The 24,736-nt window shown below is 68.2% G+C and overlaps 2 protein-coding genes across 7 annotated transcripts in view; both read right to left on the bottom strand.

The window, feature by feature from the left end:
• Positions 1–5,337, bottom strand: part of BTBD16 (BTB domain containing 16) — a 17,603-nt gene extending 12,266 nt beyond the window's left edge. Inside the window, exons 1-4 of the mRNA XM_084904402.1 lie at positions 5,304–5,337; positions 4,339–4,394; positions 3,117–3,268; positions 398–479 (exon numbers count right to left, since the gene is read on the bottom strand). Coding sequence (XP_084760528.1) covers positions 398–479; positions 3,117–3,268; positions 4,339–4,394; positions 5,304–5,310 — 297 coding nt within the window. The 5' untranslated portion in view covers positions 5,311–5,337. The remainder of the gene's footprint in view (positions 1–397; positions 480–3,116; positions 3,269–4,338; positions 4,395–5,303) is intronic.
• Positions 5,338–7,197: 1,860 nt separating this feature from the next.
• The window catches only part of TACC2 (transforming acidic coiled-coil containing protein 2), a 61,814-nt gene continuing 44,275 nt past the window's right edge, over positions 7,198–24,736 (bottom strand). For 4 of the 6 annotated variants that reach the window (XM_084904405.1, XM_084904406.1, XM_084904407.1 and 1 more), the window contains 13 exons: positions 22,600–22,801; positions 21,894–21,955; positions 21,128–21,240; positions 19,624–19,801; positions 18,230–18,370; positions 16,132–16,221; positions 13,958–14,101; positions 12,812–12,888; positions 12,230–12,273; positions 8,988–9,148; positions 8,587–8,693; positions 8,142–8,262; positions 7,198–7,625 (listed from right to left, as the gene is read on the bottom strand). In XM_084904405.1, coding sequence (XP_084760531.1) covers positions 7,560–7,625; positions 8,142–8,262; positions 8,587–8,693; positions 8,988–9,148; positions 12,230–12,273; positions 12,812–12,888; positions 13,958–14,101; positions 16,132–16,221; positions 18,230–18,370; positions 19,624–19,801; positions 21,128–21,240; positions 21,894–21,955; positions 22,600–22,801 — 1,506 coding nt within the window. In that variant the 3' untranslated portion in view covers positions 7,198–7,559. The remainder of the gene's footprint in view (positions 7,626–8,141; positions 8,263–8,586; positions 8,694–8,987; positions 9,149–12,229; positions 12,274–12,811; positions 12,889–13,957; positions 14,102–16,131; positions 16,222–18,229; positions 18,371–19,623; positions 19,802–21,127; positions 21,241–21,893; positions 21,956–22,599; positions 22,802–24,736) is intronic. The other 2 variants (XM_084904409.1, XM_084904410.1) reach the window with 1 other exon arrangement.

Below are 24,736 nucleotides of genomic sequence, written 5' to 3' on the forward strand. Positions count from 1 at the left end.
AGGGAGTTCCCCTCGTTCGTTTTAGAGAGAGCGGGGGGGGGGGGAGGCAGAGAGAGAAACAGCCGCGTGAGAGAGACACAGCGCTGGGCTGCCTCCCGCCCGCACCCTGACCAGGGCCGGGAACCTGCAACCGAGGTCGGAGCCCCGACCAGAATCGAACCCGGGACGGGACCCTTCTGTCCGAGGGCCGGCACTCTGTCCACTGGGCGCTGTGTCCTCTCTGGCATGCGTCCACCCAGCCTGGTCTCAGTCATCCCACTTTCAACGGACACTGATGGCGCCGGCCACACGGCAGGCCAGGGCGGGGCGGGGCCGGGGTGCAGGCCGGGGCGTGGCCTCTGCTCGTCCCTCCGTGGAGACCACGGTCCCGAGGTCAGCCCCCGCCACGGGCCCCGGCCTGGAACTCACCTCCGTCCCCGCTCGGCAGGGCCTTCTTCAGCGCCCCGGAGCGTTTCTTCTGGATCTGGGGGATGCACAACCTCCAGGAAACACAAAGCCCAGGCGTCAACAGGCGTCTCCATCCCCGCAGAGGCAGCGCCTCCGGCACCGGCTGCCGGGCGGGCCACACCTGCCACGGCCGCCTCCTCACGCCCGTCTGCGGTCAGACGGACTGCTCCCAGGAACGCTCCATCCATACTGAGCCCCTGCTGTGTGCGGGGCGGGGGGGGACCCGAGAGGTGAGTGAAGCTACGTGTGCTGCCCAGGGGGCCCCCTCTGTCGCGGAGACTCTGAAACATCTGGCACACAGTAGGATCAGGCACACAGTAGGGTGTGGCACACAGTAGGGTCAGGCACACAGTAGGGTGTGGCACACAGTAAGTCTGGCACACAGTAGGTCTGGCACACAGTAAGGTGTGGCACACAGTAGGGTGTGGCACACAGTAAGTCTGGCACACAGTAGGTCTGGCACACAGTAAGGTGTGGCACACAGTAGGGTGTGGCACACAGTAGGTCTAGAACATAGTAGAGTCTGGCACACAGTAGGGTCAGGCACACAGTAGGGTCAGGCACACAGTAGGGTCTAGCACACAGTAGGTCTGGCACACAGTAGGGTCTAGCACACAGTAGGTGTGTGGCACACAGTAGGTGCTCAGGAGACATCTGATTTGAGGGAGAAAGGGTCGGGGCTCTGCCGGGAAGTTAACTCAAGAACACTTCTGTCAGGCTCTGCACTCCCCGTCTCCACGGGTCCAAAACCGGAACCCAGAACCCACCCCGGCCAGCCTGAGCCCCCGTCTACGTTCTGTCTCAGGAAAGGGCCCGGCTGCCCAGGCCTGCCCGCAGCCGGAGCGCTGGCAACGCGACCCTGCGTCCAGACGCAGTAATTACCTCCCGGGCTCACCCATGGCTCTTTACAATTTTATAGGTTTTTATTGGTTTGTTGTTTTTTTTTTTTAGAGAGAAAAGGAAGAGAGAAACATCAACATTGACCGGCTGCCTCCTGCACGCCTCCCACTGGGGATGGAGCCCGCAGCCCAGGCCTGGGCCCTGACCGGGATGGAACCCTGACCTCCTGGTTCACAGGTGGATGCTCAGCCCTGAGCCATACCAGCTGGGCTCCTCCATCACTTCCTCCGCCTTGTTGCTCTGACCTTCGTCTGAGCCACCATCACTCCCCCCATCCCTGCAGGTTTCCAACCTCCCCCCACCCCGCCCTCATGCCCTGAGGCACCCGCACTGCACGCCCTGCACTGAAGCCCCTGTCCTTACTGCTCGCCCGCTGCCCTCAGCCTGGCCAGGGGCTCCTGCGGTCCCTGTGGCCTCGCGTCCCCCCCGTCCACCACCCCATCCTTCTCACAGCCTGACCGCCCCTCCGCCCTCCCCCATCTGCTCCCCTTCCCTGGACGCGGCCCCTCTGCCCCCCAGGGCTCTCCTGGCGCTGCACTGGCACGCTCAGTCCCTGCTGGGCGAGCTGAGGCGCTGCTCTCTCGGGGAGGCTGGGCCGGTGCCCGCCCTGGCAGCACCCCATCCTGCAGTCTCGGGGCGCCTCCTCCTCAGCCTCCGCACCACACCTGACCCCGGCAGAGCCCGGCCCAGCCCCGTGGACGCCGCCCACGCCCGTCAGGGATCAACGATGCGCACAGAGCTGATGCCGAAGACACCACCCTCGCCCGCTGAGCGGAGGCAGCAGCCTGGGGTGGTGCCGCCCTGGAGAGCAGGCAGCCGGGGCCCTCGGCACCGCACCTGTCGGCGTCGCCTTAGCCGTGCGGCTCTCCCCGACCCCGGGGACCCGTGGGGCTGTGCGCGGAGGGGGCTCAGGGGCCGGAACCCCTGTCAGGGCACGACCGAACACCGTGGCCCTTCCCCGCGGGAGGCGGCTCCCTGTGACACGGCTCCAGAGCCAGGAGGGCGGCTGTTTATGGTCGGAGCCCTGGGCCGACCCCGCGCCGGCCCGGTCCTGGGCTGACCCCGCGCCGGCTCCGTCCTGGGTCTGACCCCGTGCCGGCCCGGTCCTGGGCTGACCCCAAGCCGGCCCGGTCCTGGGCCTGACCCCCCGCCGGCCCGGTCCTGGGCTGACCCCACGCTGGCTCAGTCGGCGACCGGGAAGAGCTGCGAGGTCAGGGTTCAGACCCGGGTCCCAAAACAGAGCCCGGGCGGAGGAGGCGAGGGTGTGCCCATGAGCTCAGCGGCCTGGCAAACATCACCGTCACCCGGGCGGGAGATGCCAGACGGCGGCCCTGCCCGGGCCTGGCTGCCGGCCCAGACGCCCGTGTGGGGCGGGCTCTGCGGTGCTGATGCCCGGGGCAGGCGGCGGGCACTTCCGGGCTAAGGCGCTGGGAGGGCCCGGCCGGCGTGGCTCAGTGGTGAGCATCGACCTATGAACCGGGAGGTCAGGGTTCGATTCCCAGTGAGGCACATGGCGGGTTGTGGGCTCCATTCCCAGTGTGGGGCGTGCAGGAGGCAGCTGATCCGTGATTCTCTCATCACTGACGTTTCTCTCTCCCTCCCCTTCCCCTGCCTCTCTGAGATCAATAAAAACGGTAAAAAATAATGAAGTGCGGGAAGTGCTGGCCTTCGGCGGTCGGTCCAGCTCTGGGTCCCGGGAGCGGGAGAAGAGCCCAGCGCGGAGAGCGACGGGTGCCTGAGCAGCGGAGGGCGGGCGGGCGCGGCCCTACCTGTCCGGGGTGGGCAGCGTGCTGTCCACGTCCAGGCACATGGCCTTGCACATCTGGGACAGCGCCAGCAGGTCCCGCGTGAAGGGCTTGGCCGCCAGGCGCCAGCGGTTGGTGGTGCCGGCCACCTGGCGCTCCGGCCGCGCCCTCTGCTTCTGGGGAACAGAGAGAGGAAAGGGCGGCTCAGCCCCACACGCGTGCCTCCCCCACGGCGTCTCAGCCCCACACGCGTGCCGTCTCCCCCCCACGGCGTCTCAGCCCCACACATGTGCGGCCTCCAGAAGGCACGGCGGGAAGCACGGCCGGACACGCCAGTGTGGTCTGTCCGAACACAGCCAGCACAGCCACGAGCCTCTGCTCCAGGCAGATCCGCTCGGCAAGAAGGCTGAGTCCCAGGGACTCGGACCGGGACCAGAGGGGCTGCGGCTGCGGGTCTGGGAGAAGGTGCAGGCGCAGAGGCGGCCCCGGCCGAGGCCCCGGGAACCGCCGGGCGAGTCCTCCCCCGACGTGGTCCAGGGAGGCCAGGCGGAGACCGCCGGCGGCCAGCTGTTTTTTAAATCGTGTCCGTTTCCCGGATCTGCTCAGTGGCGTTCGGTGCGTGACAGGCCGTCCAGCCACCAGCACCCGATCAGGGCATTTCACTCCCCACAGGAAGCCTGGACCCCCACCCTGACCCCCGACCCCCGACCCCGGCTCCTGTAACCGGCAATCTGCTTTCTGCTGCTGCAGGTCTGCTGTTGTAGCTGTAAATGTTTTATGTTCTTATTGACGTCAGAGAGGAAGGGAGAGAGAGAGATCGAACCCACAACCCAGGCATGCTGCTGGTTCAAACCACTCAGGAGCATCAGCCTATGAACCAGGAGGTCAGGGGTCAATTCCCGGTCAGGGCACAGGCCCAGGCGGGGGCTCCATCCCCAGTGTGGGGCGTGCAGGAGGCAGCCGGCTCCTGATTGCCTCTCACCATTGATGTTTGTCTCTCTCTCCCCCTCTTCCCTCCTCTCTGATGCCAATAAAGATATATTTTAAAATAACTACAATGATAAAATAGACAGAGGCTGGGAGCCGTGCCCTGGCCCAGGGCCCGGCGCGCGGGGGGTGTGGGGATGTGGAATCGGGGTCCCGCAGGGCAGTCCGCTCCGGCCCCGCCCTCGGACCCCTGGGCCGCAGAGCGGCGGCGGGCACGGACCTGGGGTCGGGCCGCGGCTCCCGCACGGCGCCCACTCACCGGGCTCAGCATCTTCGCCAACGGCAGCGAGGACTCCGGGGGAGGAGGGGAGGCACCTGGGAGACACAGCAGGTGATGTTTACATTCTCCTTTTTTAAAAAACACATTTTTACTGATGCCAGAGGTTCCCAGGCCGACGCTCTGCCCCTCAGCCACCGCGGCCAGCTGCAGACATTTTATTTTATTTTTTAAAATTTATTTTTAAAATATATTTTATTGAGTTTTTACAGAGAGGAAGGGAGAAGATAGAGAGCTAGAAACATCGATGAGAAACATCCATCAGCTGCCTCTTGCACAACCCCCACTGGCTATATGCCTGGAACCAACGTACATGCCCTTGACCAGAATCGAACCCGGGACCCTTCAGTCCGCAGGCTGACGCTCTGTCCACTGAGCCACACCGGTCTTGGCCAGCTGAAGACATTTTAAAAGACGTTCCGAAGGGCCTCCTCCAATTACTGTGGAGGAAACTGGCCTGAAGAATCTGTATTTTGCCACAAAAGTACCAAGGAGGGGAAACCTCGAGTGTGGGGTATTTATCAAACCAAGAGATTATCTAATTTTTACTGTATTTTTATTGATTTCAGAGAGGGGAGAGGGACGGAGAGAGAGAAACATCAGTGTTGAGAGAGAATGGTGGATCGGCTGCCTCCTGCGCACCCCACGCTCCCTGGGCCTGGACCGGGGGTCTAACCGCGGCCTGGCCCCCAGGTCAAGCTCAGCCCGGGCCCCGCCGGCCGGGCTGGGTGTGGCCGCGTCAGGAGGCGGACAGTTCTTTGCGGGGAAGGGGCTCCGGGAAGCAAACCGGAGACAAGCAGGTTCTCCCGTCCCCCGAGGAGGGACCAGGCCGGTCAGACCCGCCCCTGCGATGGTCCCGGCCCCCAGCCCTCTGCCTCCGCCCGGACCCCAGGCCCCCAGCAGCCGGTGGGAGTGGGGAGGCAGGGCTGAGGAGCGGCCACACTCACACTCCATGTGCGTCCACAGGGTTGTCTGTGTCCGGCGGGCGGTCTCCCTGCAGGGCTGCGTGTTCCGCGAAGGCTGCCCTCGGCTTCCTGGTGCTGTGGGCGCCGTGGCGACTCCGGGACATTCCGAGAGCTCCTGTTCCAGCCCGGCCTCCGCACAGCTGTCCCCACAGCTGGGCTGCAGGCGGGCGGTGTGCCCAGAGCCCCCACATCACACACACACACACACACACACACACACTCCGGCCCGGCCTCCGCACAGCTGTCCGCACAGCTGGGCTGCAGGCGGGCGGTGTGCCCAGAGCCCCCACATCACACACACACACACACACACACACACACACACACACACTCCGGCCCGGCCTCCGCACAGCTGTCCGCACAGCTGGGCTGCAGGCGGGCGGTGTGCCCAGAGCCCCCACATCACACACACACACACACACACACACACACACACACACACACACATCACACCCCCAGCCTCTCTCCTTGGGGGGTCAGGGTCATCCCCTTTCCTGAGGTGCCCAGCTCCTCACCACTCAGGGGGGCCTGGAAGGTTCTGGAAAATGGCCAGGGAGACGGGCCTCACCCTCCAGCCTCCTCTGTGGAGGGAGGCTGGGCCCTCAGCTCCGCCCCCCACTGCATCCTGGGCCTCGGTCTCCCTCTGTCCAGGTGTGGTTTGATGGGAAGGTTCAAGTAGAAACGGGAGCTGTGCCACGGTCGCAACGCCTGTGCTGTGTGTGACCTGGGCACACATCCCCGAGGGCCAGAGCCGAGGCCCCAGGGCGTGCGCTGGGGTGTGGTGTGTGTGTGTGTCTCTCTCTGTGTGTGGCATGTACGTTGTGTGTAATTATTTTGTGTGTTTGGTGTGTGTTGTGTATGTTGTGTGTTTGCTATGTGTATTTGGTGTGTGTTGTGTGTTTGGTGTGTTGGGGTGTGTGTGATTATTGTATGTGTGTTGTGTGTATACATATATGTGTTTGTGTTTTATGTGTGTTGTGTGTTTCACATTTTGTGTGTTGTGTATATGTGTTGGGGTGTGTGTTGAGGGTATGTGTTGGGGTGTGTTGTGTATGTTGTGTGTTGGCTGTATGTTGTGTATGTGTTGGGTGTGCGTGTTTGGTGTGTGTTGGCTGTGTGTTGTCTGTGTGAGTTCCATGGTGGCAGACCTGAAGGGAAGACTGTTCACCGGCTCCCACGTTACAATGGACGTGCCTTTCAGGGGGAGAGCGGCCGCGGCGCCTGGAGCCCCCCTCCGGCCCCCGACCTGCCTGACGCCGAAGAGGCACCGAGAGCAGAGCCCAGGCCGGTTCCAGCCCGCCGACTCCTGAGGCCACGTCTCTTCCGTTCCCACGCACAGCGGCCACGGCCACGAAGGGACCGCCCTGTGCGGGGAGGACGGGCCACGGCCGCGAAGGGCCCGCCCTCACCGTGGGGGGAGGAGGAGGAGCCACGGCCGTGAAGGGCCCGCCCTCACCGTGGGGGGAGGAGGAGGAGCCACGGCCGCGAAGGGCCCGCCCTCACCGTGGAGGGAGGAGGAGGAGCCACGGCCGCGAAGGGCCCGCCCTCACCGTGGGGGGAGGAGGAGGAGCCACGGCCGCGAAGGGCCCGCCCTCACCGTGGAGGGAGGAGGAGGAGCCACGGCCGTGAAGGGCCCGCCCTCACCGTGGGGGGAGGAGGAGGAGCCACGGCCGCGAAGGGCCCGCCCTCACCGTGGAGGGAGGAGGAGGAGCCACGGCCGCGAAGGGCCCGCCCTCACCGTGGAGGGAGGAGGAGGAGCCACGGCCGCGAAGGGCCCGCCCTCACCGTGGAGGGAGGACGGGCCACGGCCGCGGGGGAATCGCCTGGGCTGCGCAGTGCGGGCGGCGGCCCTCCCCCGAAAACCACCGGAGCCGCGTTGCCAAGATCAAAAAAACTTTATTTACAACAGAGAACTGAACCCGAACATGCATTTTCTCCTCCAACCGCGGTGAAGTGTACACTCCTTAAGGCAAGGGTCCCTGTGCAAGCAGTCCGTGGTCACAGGGGATCCAAGAGCCACGCCCCTGGGAACGCAGGTCAGAGGGCAAGGCCAGGCCGGCCGCGTCCTCCGTGGGGACCGGGACCGGCTCCGACGCCGGCACGCCGAGGTCCGCGGGCTACGGGCGTCCCGGGAAAACACACACGGACGGCCGCGGCCGGTCCCGGCGGAGCCAGGGGCACAGCAGGCGCCGACGGGCGTATTGCACGCAAGGTCAAGGCCAGAGGTTTGGCTCAGAGTTAGCTCCTCCCCATCTTGGCGATCAGTTCATCGCAGATCTTGGTGAGCTCCTCGATCTCTTTGTTCTGCAGGTGAAGACGGAAAACAGAGAGGAAGCCAAGCCCAGCAGAACAGTCGTTGGATTAAAAAAAAAAAAAAAAAGCGTTTATTGATGTCCGAGAGGAAGGGAGAGGACGAGAAACATCCACGGTGAGAGAGGATCACTGATGGGCCGCCTCCCGCACGCCCCGCACTGGGGACCGAGCCCACAGCCCGGGCCTGTGCCCTGATGGGGAGTGGAACTAGGACCTCCTGGCTCCTAGGTTAATGCTCAGCTACTGAGCCACACCGGCCGGGCAGTCGTTGGATTTTAAGGGACCTTCGACCTCTTGGTCCCTGAGAAATGAGTTAGAGCCAGTGATCCGGTCCCCGGCTCCGGCTGTGTGGCCTCGGGCTGATCACACGCCCTCTCTGAGCCTCGGCTCCTGTCTAAGGGAGGATGGCGGCGTCTCTTTCTGAGATTAAAGAGGCCGGACACAGAGGGTTCCCCAGCCCAGAGACCCCAGGTCCTGCCGGCCGCCCGCCCGAGGCCACGCCCGTACCTTCTGCTCCAGAGTCCGCTCCAGGGCGTCCACCCGCAGCTGCTCCTTGCGCAGGCTGGCCTGGTAGGCGGCCTGCTCCTGCTGGGCCTTGCCCCGCACCTGGGCGATCTCAGCGTTGGCCCTGCGGGAGGGGGCGCTCAGGAACGGCCCCCCTCCTCCCCGCGGGGGGAGCGGTCGTCCGGCTCCGGCTCCACCAACCGAGGCCCCGCCAGGCGCCCAGGAGACACCCCATCCCCACCCCATCGCCCCGACGCCAAGGGGCCGGGGCGGGCGCCCTGCTCGCACCCTTCGCCAGCACACCCCGCCGAGGGCGAGCTCTTCACGACCGTCCTGAGCGCCCAGCGAGGCCGCCGGCCGGCCCCCGAGCCGCCTGTGGGAGCCGCCGCGGCCCGGCCCGGAGCCGCCTGTGGGAGCCGCCCCCGGAGCTGCCCCGGAGCCGCCTCACCTGTCCAGCTTCTCCTCCGCGTGCACCTTCAGGGCCTGGTACCGCTGCTCCTCCTTCTTCACGCGGGACAGGTACTCCTGGGCGCACTTCTTCAGCACCTCCTCGTTCTGCGCGAGGGGACGCTCAGGCGGGGCCCGATGGGCGGCCGCGGGGTTACGGGGCCTGAGGTCCCGAGGTCTCCGTCCGCCCGAGAGAGGCCTCGGAGCGGAACCGTCCGTCTGCACCCGCTCAGCCGTGTGACCCGGCACGTGCCCGCCCTCTCTGAGCCTCCGCGCCGTCTCCTCCCAGAGGACGGCCGAGGGCCGGGGACCCAGGGACTCCACAAGGGCCTAGCCCCAGACGGCCAATCCGACTGACTCCCATCTCCCTCTGCCCCGTCCCCCCCTCCGCCGCGCACGCACCTTGCGGAAGCCCTCCAGCACCTCCTTCATCTTCTCGTACCTCCGGAAGAGGTCCGCCAGGGACTTCTCCACGGAGTTGAGGTCGGCCAGGGCCTGCTCCTTCTCCAGCACCAGCTGCTGCACCGTCTGGTGGGAGACCGACTTCTCCCGCTGCTCGTCCTCTGGGGGAGAGACAGGAGCCGTGGGGCCGGGACCCGGGCGGGCCACTCGGGCTCGGCGGGACCCCGCTCCGAGCCGCCCCCCCCCCCCCCGGACGCTCCGGGGACCAGCCCCAGGGCCCCGCACCCGGGCCGGGGCGGGCCCGTATCGCACGGGGAGGGGTGAGCCCTGTTCTCTGTCCCGATGGGAAATCCGCAGAGGAGACCCCGTGGGTCCAGCTGGCAGCAAACAGACCCGCAGGCGAGAGCAACGTCACCCCGAGCCGAGGGGGGCAAGAGTGACGGGTCCTGCATTGGGGCTGGGGGGACCCTGTATTGGGGCTGGGGGGCCCTGCATTGGGGCGGGGGGGGGGCTGCATTGGGGCTGGGGGGGCCCTGCATTGGGGCTGGAGGGGCTGCATTGGGGCTGGGGGGGCCCTGCATTGGGGCGGGGGGGACCCTGCATTGGGGCTGGGGGGGCCCTGCATTGGGGCTGGGGGGAGAGGAGCGTGCCCTCCTGAGTAGGTCACCATAGAGACGGCCCACCTCATGGCTCAGGGGGTGAGTGTCCACCTATGAGCCAGGAGGCCAGGATTCGATCACGGGTCAGGGCACAGGCCCGGGTTGCGGGCTCCATCCCCAGTGTGGGGCGTGCAGAAGGCAGCCGGTCCATGGTTCTCTCTTATCATTAACATTTCCATCTCTCTCCCTCTCCGTCCTCCCTGACGTCATAAAGACGTGCTTTACGAGATGAGGACACAGAGGCCGCTTCCCCTGGAAACAGCTCCCGGAGCAGCTTCAGCCGGACGAGCCCGCTCTGCACCGAAGGCCGGGGGTGGGGGGGGGGGACGAGAACTGGCATCTGAGGGTGGCACGTGCCCAGGTGGGGAGCACACCTGGGGGACCCCAGCCTGGAAGATGCCCGCTGTCCCCCCGGCCCCCCTCCTCCCCACCCTGTGCAGCAGGGAGAGCCGCAGAGAGCCGACACTGGGCCGGCGCTGCCAGTTCCCGGAGCCCCGCCGGCTGCAGCCCCGGCTCCGCCTCCTCCCGCCCCGGGACGGGGAGCCTGACCGCACACCAGCCTCCGCCCAGAGCCCGCTCAGGGCGCGGCGTCACCGCCGTGGCCGGCGCCGAGCCGGTGCCGTGACCCAGGAGGGAGCGGACGTTCGGCCAGAACAGAGCGGCCCCGACCCGCTCGGCCACGAGCTTCTCTCTCTGGAGTTCGGGCCTCAGCGCCGGGCCCGGCACCGGACGGCACCCACACCGGCCGCTGAGGTGTGGACGCCGCCCGGGCCCCGGGGGGGATGCTGGCCTCACGGGCCCGGGTTCCGGACCCGAGGCTCCGCCCCCCGGTCCCCCCTCTCCCCCACCCCTCGTAAAAGCAGAGCCTCGGCTCAGGGGACCAGGCGGTGGTCGCCCCGTCTTCTCGTACAATCACAGGGGCAGGGTCCTCCGATCGGGACCCTGAGCTCGGGCTCCGCCCCCACCCCGTCCCGGAGACCGTCCGGCTTTCGTCAGCAAAACGCGGTGAACCAGGGGACGCAGCCAACACACAGGAAAGGAACGAGCATGGAGCACACGGAGAGCACATGGACAGCACATGGACAGCACACGGGAGCACATGGACAGCACACTGAGAGCACACGGGAGCACACAGAGAGCACACGGACAGCACATGGGAGCACATGTACAGCACACAGAGAGCACATGGACAGCAGACAGAGAGCACAAGGACAGCACACGGAGAGCACACGGGAGCACACGGACCGGGTGCGGGGCAGGCGCCAATCAGGGAGCGGTACTTACCTGGCTTGCCTGAGCAGTTTGCAAGCAAAGGGCAGAAGCAACAGAAAACGGAAGCAGAACATGGTCAGGCAGTTAGAGAAGCAGCCCGAGTGCCCCAATGCAGGCGGAGGCCCCTCGTCCTGAACCCCAACCCTCTGCGGGAGCACGTGGGGGACAGCAGGATGGCGGACCGATGGAGCAGGAAGGGCCAGCCGGGGGGTGGGGGTGGAGGCAGGGGATGGTGGAAGCTGGTTCAACTCAGGACACTACTCCTCTCGCTCGGACCGGCCCGGCGCTCGGACCCCTTCCCCTCCACGTCCACAGGAGGAAGAGATGTTTACGTTTTGTTCATCCTCACCAGGACACTTTGGACTGATTTTGTAAGAGGGTGGAGGGAGGAGGAGGGACAGAGAGATTCATCCACTGGGGCCTCCCGCATGTGCCCCGACCGGGCTGGGGGTCGAGACTGCAGTCGAGGTCTGTGTCCTTGACCAGAATTGAACCCGAGACCCTTCGGTGTGTGGGGCGGGCGCGCTGACCACTGGACCACGGGCCAGGGTGGAGATTATTTTCAAAACTGGTAACGTGGACCTAGGCCAGTGGTCGGCAAACTGCAGCTCGAGAGCCACACGCGGCTCTTTGGCCCCTTGAGTGTGGCTCTTCCACGAAATACCACGTGCGGGCACACACGTGCAGAGCGATCGAAACTTCGCGGCCCATGCGCAGAAGTTGTTGATATTTGGCTCTGTCGACTAATGAGTTTGTCGACCACTGACCTGAGCAAATAATAAATAAATAAACAAACAGGAAGCTACCCCCTCGGGGGTGACCATTCCTATGAACACGGGCGTGGGCTCTGCAGACCTCCCTCACGAAGGACAACAGACCAGCCGTGTGCACGTCCCACCGGGCCCGGGGCCCGGGGCCCTCGCGGCCGAATCGCCAGCAGCTGCTGCCGGGGGCCGTGCTGTGAGCCCGGGGCCGCGGCCGGCCAGAGAGACAGTGCTGGTCAGACCAGGCGCGCACACCCCGAGGGGAGCCGCGGGCAGGCGGGCGGGGGCCACCACTCTCCCAGCCCATCTGGGCCCAGGGGGGGCCGAGGGGCGTTCTGCCAGGCGAGGCCACACACTTCGGGGTGTAGAGCCTGGACTCTCGCCACCCCCAGAACCACCCGGCCCCCGGCCCCAGGAGGCGGGCCCCAGGCTGGTCAGGGGGAGGGGCGTCGGGCAGTGTGTCAGGAGGCCCAGCCCCCAGCCCCCGGCCGGGCAGAGCCAGGGACGCCCGATGAGGGGCCCGGAGCCCCCCGGGCAGGACACCCACCTATCATCTGAGCGATGGTCTTCTCGTACTCGGCCACGATCTTCCTGCAGGAGAAGCACACGTGTGGGCACCATGACGACAGCACGGCTTTCCCACGTCACACGGGGCCGCGTGCCGGACATTGGCCGCCGGACCCAGGGCAGGCCTGGACCCGCTTCTCCCGCCCTCTCCGTGCGCACCCCCCGGCTCCCGGTGTCCGTGCCGATGCCGCTCACACCACGCCCCGGGCAAAGCCTTCAGGGTCTCCCCATGCCCACGAAGAGAGACCTGAGGCCAGACCATAACCTGACCGCCCGCCGCCGGGCCCGGCTCCCCCTCTGACCGCCGGCCACGCCGGCTCCCAGCCCCGTGGCCCAGGGAGCAGAGGCTCCTCGGACCTCTGCCATGCTGTGCTGTGCGTTTCCCTCCTTCCTCCCCCTCCCAGCCTCCCGTTCCCCACGGCCCAGGCCAACGCCTCCTCCGCCGGCAGCCCTCCGGACTTCTCCCCGGGACCATGGCGTTTATCTGACTCTGCCCAGGACACGCTAAGCACACACGTGGCATGTTTGCATCAGAAACCGGACCGGCCGTGGCCGCACTGACCTCATCTCCATGACCTCGCGCCGGCTCTCCTCGTGCTTGGCCTTCCACTCGGAGACCTCCCTCTCCTTGGCGAGGACCTGGCACCGGGGAGAGAGGGAACGTGGGCCCGGGCGGGGGAGGGCCCGAGCATCGGCGCCGCCTGCAGCGTCCGCCGCCAGTGACTGCGTCCCGAGCCCCCGGAGCGCCGGGCAGACCGGGGCCGGACCCGGGCGTCCGCACGCCCGCCGGGCGCAGCCGGTTACAAAGCCAACGGCCGGAAAGGCTCCTCAAACAACCCTGTGGAGCCAGCCGGGGGCTCAGGGTTTGAGTGTCGACCTGGGAACCAGAAGGTCAGGGTTCGATTCCTGGTCAATGACACAGGCCGGGGTTCCAGGCTCGATCCCCAGTGGGGGGTGTGCAGGAGGCAGCCGGTCCTCTCTCTCTCTCTCTCCCTTCTCCCCTCCCTCTCTCCCTCCCTCTCCCTTCCTCTCTGACATCAATAAAATATATTTGAAAAACAAAATGAGAGAAACAATCGCATCAAAAAGATCAAACCCCACAGCTTGCGCCTCCTGAGGCTGCGATGTCAGAGGGGAAGTCGGGTCCAAAGCTGATGTGGGCACCTGTTTACTGATGCCGCCCGCCCCTCCCGCCTGCAGCCCCCCAGCCTGGCCCGCCGCCCCCAGCCCCCCACCACTGCCCCCCGCTGCCCCCAGCCCCCCGCCCCTGCCCCCAGCCCCCGCCCCTGCCCCCCGCTGCCCCCCGCCCCTGCCCCCTGCCACCCCCGCCCACCGCCCCCCAGCCTGGCCCGACGCCCCCTCCCCCGCCCCAGCCCCCACCCCACGTACCTCCGCCGCCCCCCAGCCTGGCCCACCGCCCCCAGCCCACCCCTGCCCCCCGCCGCCCCCGCCCGCCGCCCCCCAGTCTGGCCCGCCGCCCCCAGCCCCCCACCCCTGCCCCCCGCCGCCCCCAGCCCCCCACCCCTGCCCCCCGCCGCCCCCAGCCCCCCACCCCTGCCCCCCGCCGCCCCCGCCCGCCGCCCCCCAGCCTGGCCCGCCGCCCCCAGCCCCCCACCCCTGCCCCCCGCCGCCCCCAGCCCCCCACCCCTGCCCCCCGCCGCCCCCAGCCCCCCGGCCCTGCCCCCCACCGCCCGCCGCCCCCGCGTACCTCGGCCCGGGCCACCTGCAGCGCGGCGTCCAGGTCAGGCGGCGGGAACAGGAGGCCGGGCGCCTTCTCGGGCTCCGTGGGTGCCAGGCGGGAGTACAGGGCCGCTTTGGAGAGGGAGACCTCGGCCGGGTGCGCGGCTTCCCTCTGCGGACGGAGTTCCGTTAAAACAAAAGCTCGGTCAGTCCTGGCCAGGGCTCCGTCCATCGGGCACGGCCAGCCGGGCGGTTTCCGAACAGCGCGTCCCGGGTGCGAGACGGCGCCGGGACTAGCGGGTGGCGGCGGGCACAGCCGACGGAGACCTCTCGTGGCGCCCGCGGGCAGGCCAGTGCTGGGGGGCTCCCGGCTCCCGGCCCGGAGCCGAGCGGCCCGGTGGCCGCTGCCCCGGCGATGTGTCAGCGGGACCGGGGCCACGGGGAGACCGGGGCCCCGCCAGCGGCCCTGCGGCCGTGAGCACCCGGTGGGAGTGAGGCCGAGTCCCAGCCACGGCCGGGCTGGAAGGAAGGCAGGAGGGGTGTTTGTCTGTGTTTTATCCTCGCCCGGAGGTATTTCCCACTGATTCTTAGGGAGAGTGAAGAGAGTGGAAGAGAGAGGAACATTGATGTGGGAGAAACACATCGATGGGTTGCTCCTGCCTGTGCCCCGGCTAGGGCCGGGGAGGAGCCCATAATCAAGATACATGCCCTTGGCCGGAATGGAACCCTGGACCCTTGGGTGGGCAGGCCGACGCGCTATCCACTGAGCCACACCGGCCAGGGCAGATCCAGTCATTTCTGTCCACATTTTGTTTGGAATTTGTTCAGCTCCGTTTGGAAGCATGGGGCACCCTGTGGCTCTCCCCCTCCCCGGGCGGGTCACTGGGAGCTGTGCTGTCTGGAGCCCATGGGTCAGAGGAAAAACGGGCGACACCCACACTGCGGGTTAGACCTGGACCAGGGGTGGTCCCTCTCCCTCCCTTTCACAGAACGCTCAGCCACTCCCCATCACACACGTGAAAAGCCGTGTTAGGAACACGCCCCACTGCACAGCCAGGATCAGTCCAGCGTCACTGCACACGGCACACCCGCTGCCCGCCCCGCTCCGTCCTGTCCTGTCCGTGGACCTCGGCTCGGCCGAGTCGCCAGCCACCCCCCCCCCCCCCCCCGGCTCTGACGGGCATCGCTGTGCGCGGTGTCTTAGAAGGAGCTGAGTGGGGAGCCGCCACCTCGGGGCCGTGCGGGGCCGGAGGAGGACGGCTCAGGAAGAGCACCCAGACAGAGGACTGTGCAAACAGCAGTGGAGGAGATGGCAGGGGCAGCGGCCACCAGCAGAGGGCGCCCTGCAGGACGGAGCGGCTTCCCTGGGTCCGGGCACAGGCCTGGGACACGGCGGAATTAAATGGAGAGGAGTGGAGACCTGTTAGGCCCCCGAGAGGCGCACATGCAGGCGGGGACCCCACGGTGAGGTGGTCCCCGCAGTGAGCTGCGGCTGCTCCACGGCCCTGCACACCCACTGTGTGAGCAGCACTCACATCCTGCACACCTACTTGTGCAGCAGTGCTCACATCCTGCACACCTACTGTGTGAGCAGCTCTCACACCCTGTACACCCACTGTGTAAGCAGCGCTCACACCCTGCACACCTACTGTGTGAGCAGCTCTCACACCCTGCACACCCACTGCGCGCAGCAGCTCTCACATCCTGCACACCTACTGTGTGAGCGGCGCTCACATCCTGCACACCTACTGTGCGCAGCAGCTCTCACATCCTGCACACCTACTGTGCGCCAGGCACAGCGCGGCTCTACACATCACCTGCAGTCCTCGCAGCAACCAGCAAACTCACCACATCGGTCAGGGCAACCGGGCACACTGGGTCCGGCCTGGTCCCCACGTCAGGATCCCTGGCTGCCCGGCTCGGGTGGGCCGAGCCTCAGGGGCACACGCCCTCTCACGGTCACCTCTCATCGGACTCGCTCCGATGGTTAGAACAAACCGCCGGAAGCCAGGCAGACACCCCTGCATGCCCCGCCCGTGTCCTTCCGGCTCCGGAGGGCTCCCCACAGGAGTTAGGCCTCAGACACATGCTCAGGCGTGTTCACGCACACATCAGGCAGTGAGCATCTAGAAGGCCCGGCCGATGGTTAGCAGGAAGCCCTGGGCCACACCGTTCTGCAGGCAGCGGCGCGGCCACCGGTACCTGGGCATCCTGGCGGCTGTGGGAGGCCAGTGCGATCTGCCGGGCCAGCTTCAGCGCCTCGATCCGCATGACGGCCAACTCCAGCTCCTCCTGCCGGAGGGCCGGAGCGGGGTGAGCCGGCGCGGCTCCGGAGGAGGGCGTGTGCCAGGGGAGGCGTGTGCCAGGGAGGCGTGTGCACAGGGAGGGTGTGTGCACGGGGAGCTATGTGCACGGGGAGGCGTGTGCACGGGGAGGGTGTGTGCACAGGGAGGTGTGTGCACGGGGAGGCGTGTGCACGGGGGGCCGTGTTCACAGGGAGGCATGTGCTCAGGGAGGCGTGTGCCTGGGGAGGTGTGTGCACGGGGAGGCGTGTGCTCGGGGAGGGCGTGTGCCCGGGGAGGCGTGTGCACGGGGGGCCGTGTGCTCGGGGAGGGCGTGTGCCCGGGGAGGCGTGTGCTCTGGGAAGGCGTGTGCCCGGGGGGCCGTGTGCACGGGGAGGCGTGTGCCTGGGGAGGCGTGTGCTCGGGGAAGGCGTGTGCCCGGGGAGGCGTGTGCTCGGGGAAGGCGTGTGCCCGGGGAGGCGTGTGCCCGGGGGGCCGTGTTCACAGGGAGGCATGTGCTCAGGGAGGCGTGTGCACGGGGAGGCGTGTGCACGGGGGGCCGTGTGCCCGGGGGGCCGTGTGCAATGGGAGGCGTGTGCCCGGGGAGGCGTGTGCACGGGGGGCCGTGTGCTCGGGGAGGGCGTGTGCACGGGGAGGCGTGTGCTCTGGGAAGGCGTGTGCCCGGGGAGGTGTGTGCACGGGGAGGCGTGTGCCCGGGGGGCCGTGTGCACGGGGAGGCGTGTGCTCTGGGAAGGCGTGTGCTCGGGGAAGGCGTGTGCCCGGGGAGGCGTGTGCCCGGGGGGCCGTGTGCAATGGGAGGCGTGTGCCCGGGGAGGCGTGTGCACGGGGGACTGTGATGGGTGCTCGGGAGCCACCCTGGCTTCCGCAGCAGATCATGAAACAGGGTTTAATTTCCCTTTTCTGAGATTATTATTATTTAAAAAGACATACTTTTTTATTGATTTCAGAGAGAAAAAGAGAGTGAGAGAGAGAGAAATATCAACCACCATGGAGAACCATGGATCGGCTGCCTCCTGCACACCCCTCACTGGGGATGGAGCCCCAAACCCAGGCCTGTGCCCTGACCGGGAATCGAACCCTGACCTCCTGGGTCACAGGTCGACGCTCAGCCCTGTGCCCCGCGGCCGGGCTCCTTTTCTGAAACTTGAGTATCACACATGTGGAGAGGAAACGATTTTTTAAACAAAAACCATTGTTATCACTGCACGGTCCCCTCTGGTCTCTGTCCTTTCGGTTCATTGCGTGGAAAGCTGGCTGATAGCGCCCTCCAGTGGACAGACAGCGCCTGTGCACAGCCTCCGTTTGGCTGGGAAGGGCCTGGAGTGAAGGTGTCAGTTAACGCACAGACGCGGCCGCTGTCCTGGCTGCAGTGCAGGCCCAGCCCGGACGCCCTCCCTCCGGACTGAGCCGCCTGCGCACAGCGGCTGCACGGCCTCACAGAGCACGTGGCTCTGGGGCCGCCCGCAGCTGCTCTGGGGCCGTCAGCTCCGGAGACAACGGGCCGGCCTCCACGCTGGGACACGCGGCCGCACCATCGTGGCGTCCCGGGTTCGAGCCCACACTCATGGCCCCGCAGGGAGGGCCCCGTTCTCAGCGGCCACTCATTCGCCCCCTCCCGGCGTCAGGGCTGCCGAGGCCCCGCTCCCCGCGGTTTCCACGGACCCCCCCACCTCTGGGTGTCCCGGCCGCCGGGGCCCACGGACACCCCCCCCCCACCTCCCGGCGTCCGGGCCGCCGAGACCACGCTCCCGCGGTTTCCACGGACCCTCCCTCCCCCCCGGAGGCCCGGAGACCACGCTCCCCGCGGTTTCCACGGACCCTCCCCCCCCGGAGGCCTGGAGACCACGCTCCACGCAGTTTCCACGGATCCTCCCCCCCGGAGGCCTGGAGACCACGCTCCCCACTATTTCCACGGACCCCCCCTCCCGGCGTCCGGGCCGCAGAGGCCCACACTCCCCGCCGTTTCCACGGACCCCCGGAGGCGCGGAGCCGCCCACCTGCAGCTTCTGAGCGAACACCGGGGGGTTCTTCTCCGCCAGGTCTGGCTCCAGGTAGTCGAGCGCGCCGCAGAGCGAGGCCGGGGCCGCCAGCCTGCTGAGCAGGGCGTCCGCCGAGGCGAAGGCGCCCTCCGGAGCCGCCTGGCCGGGCGGGCAGGGGAGGGACGAGGAGAGACGGGGGGAGAGACGGGGAGAGAGACGGGGAGAGAGACGAGAGATGGGGAGAGAGACGGGGAGAGAGACGGGGAGAGAGATGGGGAGAGAGACGGGGAGACAGGGAGAGAGACGGGGGGAGAGACAGGGAGAGAGACAGAGAGACGGGGAGAGAGACGGGGAGAGAGACGGGGAGAGACAGGGAGAGACAGGGAGAGAGACAGAGAGACGGGGAGAGAGACGAGGAGAGAGACAAGGAGAGAGATGGGGAGAGAGACAGAGAGACGGGAAGAGACGGGGAGAGATGGGGAGAGAGGTGGGGAGAGACGGGAAGAGATGGGGAGAGAGACGGGGAGAGAGACAAGGTGAGAGTGAGGCGATGCCGCCTGGCCCTCGCACCCATGGGGATGTTTCTCCTGAGGTTTCGGGGTGGGGGGGGTCAGCCAGTGGCCAATGGGCGTCTTGAGTGCCGGCCCAGCCCCCCTCACACCGCCCTCACCCCCTAACTGGTCCGTGTGTGTGTGTTGGGGGGTAACCATTTTCTCATTTGTCTGAGAAGCTCGGGGGCAGGGACAAGCCAGGGGGAGGGGTTCCCAGGAGCCGGTCGTGGGGAACGTCCCCCAGCGGGAAGATGAAAGAAGTGGGGTTCGGGGGAGATGGTTTCCCCCGGAGAGAGCACCCGCCCCCGAGGACCAGAAAGAGCCCGGAGCCAGGAGCGGCTCTGCAGCCACAGGCCCGGGCACACCCAGGCCCTCGGCTCAGCCCTCTTTGACTGACGCGCAGTCGGTGCTCAGTGGACTCAGTGTGTGCGATGAGCGGTTTACTACATGGAACAGAACACAAGCTACACCGATGGCCCAAACCCCTGGGGGGTGGCTGGGAGGGCGGTGGAAGCAGTAAGATTCACCCCGAAGGCGGTCCATTTTAATTGTGCAAAGGGGGGTGAGGGGCTGAGCACAGACCCTCCTGGTCTATGGGCAGCAGGGTCCCGCCCTCTGATGCCGACCCCAAAGCACTGCCCCGCCCGAAGGGGCTCCGGAGGGAGATCAATAGCCCCGGAGGCGAACAGGCGGGTGGTGGACAGGGCCTGGTTAGGGGGCCTCCTGGGCTGGCTTCTGGGGGGAGCGGACAGGCGGGCGCACATGGGCGCAGGGGCGTGCTGCTCGGAGCCTGGCCCGGGTGCTGGGGTCCCGCTGGCCCGGCCTCAGCCCCAGGGGTCCCGGCCCCTCGACCCCACGTACCATCTCGATCCCCTCGGCGGCGGCGCCCATGGCCCTGGGCTCCAGCTCCTTCTGCTGGGGCTTCTCCGGGCCCGGGCCCGGCGTGAGCGGCTCCTGGCCGGGGGCCAGCCCGCGGGGGGCCGGTGGGAGGCCCTTCGCCCCCGCGGTCACCAGGGCCTCCGCCTCCTCGAAGCTCGACCTGAGGAGGCAAAGGCACCTCTGTCTTCTCGCTGCAAACCCCCCGGACAGCGGTGCCGGCTGCTCTGCCGCCGGCATCCGGGGGCCCCGGATGTCCAGGCTGCAGCCAGGGAGGGGCGGGTCCTGGCCGCCAGGGGCTTGTGGGCGGGACGGTCTGGGGGCTCAGCCCACGCCGGGGCCCCCCAGGAGGGCGGTGGGGCCCAGCTGTCCTGGCTCAGCGCAGGAGCCGTGGCCTGAGGGGGCGGGCTGTGCCGGGCGGTGGTCCGGTCTCCGGCTCTGCGGGCGCAGGCAGTGTCTGGGCGGCGGGGAGAGGCACCTGCAGGTAAAACACCTGACCGGCCGGCACAGCACCCTCGGCCGCAGTCACAGGGCCGCCACCCCTCACCCTCGGGGCAGAGCCTGGGTCTCAGAGGGAAAGCAGAGCCTCCGTCCGGGCCGCGGGCTCCGGGGGGCGCCATCCACGGGCCTCCGGTGGCTGTCAGTCCCGCCGGGGCCCAGGCCCAGGCTGTGGGGACCCCCGGCCGGGGACGGGCAGGAGGCAGCCAGTCCATGTTTCTCTCTCCGGCGGGAGCCCCCACGGCCCAGCACCCGGCCCAGCACCCGCGGACGGAGGCTGACAGTCACACCCACAGGCACCGTCAGCGCTGCCCCCTCGGTGCCCCCGGCCGACAGGTGCTTCCTGTTCACGCCTCCTGGAGGCGCCGCACCCAATGCGCGGCGGGGAGCACCGGGCGCCCCGCTGCACCCCCGGATCCCCATGGGGTCGGCACGGTGACTCCCCGCGGCACGGAGGCCCGTGGTCTGTGCGAGGCCCGCAGCCACGAGGGGCGGGTGGGACGCGGCTCCCAGCGCTGTACCCACGGGACAATGACAGCGGCTGTGGGAGCACAGGGCGCTCGGAGGGCCCCCACCCCGCCACCAGGGGGCGTCGTCTCCACCCGCAGGGCGGCAGCAGCAAGCCCGCCCGCCGGGCTGCGTCCGTGTGGACACGTGAGTGCCGGGAGGCAGAGCTGCGCCGGGGCTGGGCCTGTCTGTCACCTCCCACGGGGCCACCCCCCCTCGGGGTCACCTCCCCACCGGGTCACCTCCCCACTGGGTCACCTCCCCTCGGGGTCACCTCCCCACAGGATCACCTCCCCTCGGGGTCACCCCCCCTCGGGGCCACCCCCCCTCGGGGTCACCTCCCCACAGGATCACCTCCCCACGGGGCCACCCCCCCTCGGGGCCACCTCCCCTCGGGGTCACCTCCCCACAGTATCACCTCCCCACAGTGTCACCCCCTCCACGGGGTCACCTCCCCTCGGGGCCACCCCCCTCGGCGGCGTACCCCGAGCACGGCGTGGGGGACTCGGACGTCCGGGTGGGCGGGGACCGGACGGGGCTCCCCTGGGTCGTGTCGAACATGAGGTACAGGGCCTGCTTCTTTGGGGCGTCGTCCTCCTGGGGGGGCAAAGCCCAGGGTCAGCTCGGCCACCGCGGGCCGGCCCTCAGAGGACGGCGGGGTGTCCTGAGAGCACAGGGCTTAACCGGAGGAGCCTCCGTCCCCTCCTACCCCCCTCCCCCTCCGTCCCCTCCTCCCCCTCCTTTCTTCCTTTCCTCCTCCCCCTCCTCCCCCTCCTCCCCCTCCTCCCTCCTCCCCCTCCTCCCCCTCTGTCCCCTCCTCCCCCTCCTCTCCTCCTTCCCCCCTCCCCCCTCCTCCCCCTCCTCCCCCTCCTCCCCCTCCTCCCCTCCTCCCCCTCCTCCCCCTCTGTCCCCTCCTCCCCCTCCTCGCCCTCCTCCCCCTCCACCCCTCCTCCCTCCTCCCCCTCCTCCCCCTCTGTCCCCTCCTCCCCCTCCTCGCCCTCCTCTCCTCCTTCCCCCTCCCCCCCTCCTCCCCCTCCTCCCCCTCCACCCCTCCTCCCTCCTCCCCCTCCTCCCCCTCTGTCCCCTCCTCCCCCTCCTCGCCCTCCTCTCCTCCTTCCCCCCTCCCCCCCTCCGTCCCCCTCCTCCCCCTCCTTTCTTCCTTTCCTCCTCCCCCTCCTCGCTCTCCTCTCCTCTTTCCCCTCCTCCCCCCCTCCCCCCCTCCCCCTCAGTCCCCTCCTCCCCCTCCTCACGGGCAGGGAGGAGCCGATCTTCTCCATGTACTCGATCTCGTAGGCGTTCCTGTAGTCCAGCTCTGCGGGGAGACGGGGGTCAGCGCCGGGCAGGGGCAGGGAGAGGGGCAGGGGCAGGGACAGGGGCAGACACAGACACAGACACAGACACAGGGGCAGGGCTGGGCGGGGCAGGCCCGGGGCAGGCGGGCTTTTTGCTGCTCAGAGAGGATGAGGCGACCATGACAGCTCAGACCCCGCGGGCAGCAGCTCCCATGAGGGCTCAGACCCCGCGGGCAGGAGTGTCAGAGGTGACGTCTCAGCCCCAGGCGTTCTGGGTTAGAGCGCCTGTTTCTACTTATTGTGGAAGCCAGCACTTACACACTGACCCCTAACACGAGCTTTAAAATAAGATGTTCCAGTTGGGCAGGCCGACCTAGGACCCAGGAGGTCACAGTCTGATTCCCGTCAGGGCCCAGGCCCGGGTTGTGGGCTCCATCCCCAGGAGGGGGCGTGCAGGAGGCAGCTGATCCAAGGTTCTCTCTCATCATGGATGTGTCTATCTCCCTTCCTCTCTCTAATAACAAATCAATGATCAAGCCACACCCGGGCCTGCGCCCTGACCGGGAGTCGAACCCTGACCGCCGGTCACAGGTGGACGCTCGGCCCGGAGCCCGCCGCGGGGTTTCCCGGCCGTGGTCCCCCCGGGCAGGGCCCCACCGCTCACCCTCGGAGGGGGAGCTGAACTTGGTCTCGTTGACGAAGGAGGACAGGTCCGAGGGCTGCGGGAAGTCCTGCTTGTCCGCCTCCAGCTCCACCGTCATGCACGCCCACTTCTGGCTGGTCACCGCCAGCTTCTCCTCGTCCGTGGCATGGACCACGGCCGCGATCACGGGCGGCGCCTCCGGCGTGGCCGCGGGCGTGGGGTCCTGCGAGGGGGGGAGCCGTCTCTCCTCTCGTCCGGGGTCCGCGCCCGAGACCGCCCACCCGTCCGGCCCCGAGGAGGGCGGCACCGCCCGGTGTCCCCGGGCACCGCTCTGTCCCTGATGAGGTTCCTTTCCCGGGAGCTCGTCCAGGGGCCGGGCTTAGGAACATGGTGGGGGGGGGGGTGGTTACTGGGCGTCTGGGTCCCTGAGCGCTTCCTGCTCCTGCTCTGGAGGGAAGGACTTTTATTCCGGTGATCTCACTGCTTTGAGGCCTGGGCTGTGCCCAGTCGCCATCGCTGACAACCCTCCACCTGCCAGTGGGGACAGAGGAAAGGCTGGCCTCCCTGCCTGCAGGGGGTGCCGCTGAGCAGGAGGCAGAGCCAGGCTGGGGCCCGAGCCCCTGTCCAGGCCGCCTCTCTCTGCAACCCCGCCGGCAGGGGATTGCTTTAGGACTGAGGGGCCTGGCACACCCCGGAGGGAGGACAGCCTGCCGGACAGTGACCTGGGGCAAAGCAGACGTGGTGGGTGCTGGGGGCGGAGCTGGTGAGCAGGAGCCGGGCCTCGGGCGGGAGGCAGTTTCTCTCCCTCCCACTGGACGTGGGTTACAAACGACGGGGCTCCTGCCCGGCCTCGGGGCTCAGAGGCTGAGCGCTGGCCTACGAACCAGGAGTTCAGGGTTCGATTCCCAGTCAGGGCACAGGCCCAGGTTGTGGGCTCCATCCCCAGTGAGGGGTGTGCAGGAGGCAGCCAGTCCATGGTTCCCTCTCATCACTGATCCCCCTCCCTCCCTCCCTCCCTCCCAATCTCTCTCTCTCTCTCTCTCTCTCTCTCTCTCTCTCTCTCTCTCTCTCTTCCTCTTCCTTCTCTGAAGTCCATAAAATAAAAAGTAAAAACTCCGGTGCTTGTACACACACCCAGTGCCTGCCTCTGTAACCCTTTGTCTCACAGGCTCCCTGGCCGTGACACCCACTCACTCTCAGCAAATGGCCGGGTCCGAGGGCCGGCGGGGGAGGGGGGTCCCCGAGGGGCCTCTAGAGCTGCGGGCGCCAATTGTGGTTCACGGGGTCCGTGGTCCCCGAGGTCCAAGAGGCGGGCGGCCGCGGCTTTAGAGGGTCCCGGACATCGCCCTGAACATCCTGCTCCTCTGGGCACACCCGGCCCCACAGGGAGGGCACCCGGACACCAGGGAGGGCACCCGGACACCAGGGAGGGCACCCGGCCACACAGGGAGGGCACCCGGACACCAGGGAGGGCACCCGGCCCACAGGGAGGGCACCCGGCCCACAGGGAGGGCACCCGGCCCCACAGGGAGGGCACCCGGCCCCACAGGGAGGGCACCCGGCCCCACAGGGAGGGCACCCGGACACCAGGGAGGGCACCCGGCCCACAGGGAGGGCACCCGGCCCCACAGGGAGGGCACCCGGCCCCACAGGGAGGGCACCCGGCCCACAGGGAGGGCACCCGGCCCACAGGGAGGGCACCCGGCCCCACAGGGAGGGCACCCGGACACCAGGGAGGGCACCCGGCCCACAGGGAGGGCACCCGGCCCACAGGGAGGGCACCCGGCCCCACAGGGAGGGCACCCGGCCCACAGGGAGGGCACCCGGCCCACAGGGAGGGCACCCGGCCCCACAGGGAGGGCACCTGGCCCCACAGGGAGGGCACCCGGACACCAGGGAGGGCACCCGGCCCACAGGGAGGGCACCCGGCCCCACAGGGAGGGCACCCGGACACCAGGGAGGACACCCGGCCCACAGGGAGGGCACCCGGACACCAGGGAGGGCACCCGGCCACACAGGGAGGGCACCCGGACACCAGGGAGGGCACCCGGCTCACAGGGAGGGCACCCGGCCCACAGGGAGGGCACCCGGACACCAGGGAGGACACCCGGCCCACAGGGAGGGCACCCGGACACCAGGGAGCCCGGGCTGGGGGGAG

This window comes from Pipistrellus hanaki (genome assembly GCF_964339955.1).
Source record: "Pipistrellus hanaki genome assembly, chromosome: 14".
In the NCBI taxonomy this organism is placed as follows: domain Eukaryota; kingdom Metazoa; phylum Chordata; class Mammalia; order Chiroptera; family Vespertilionidae; genus Pipistrellus; species Pipistrellus hanaki.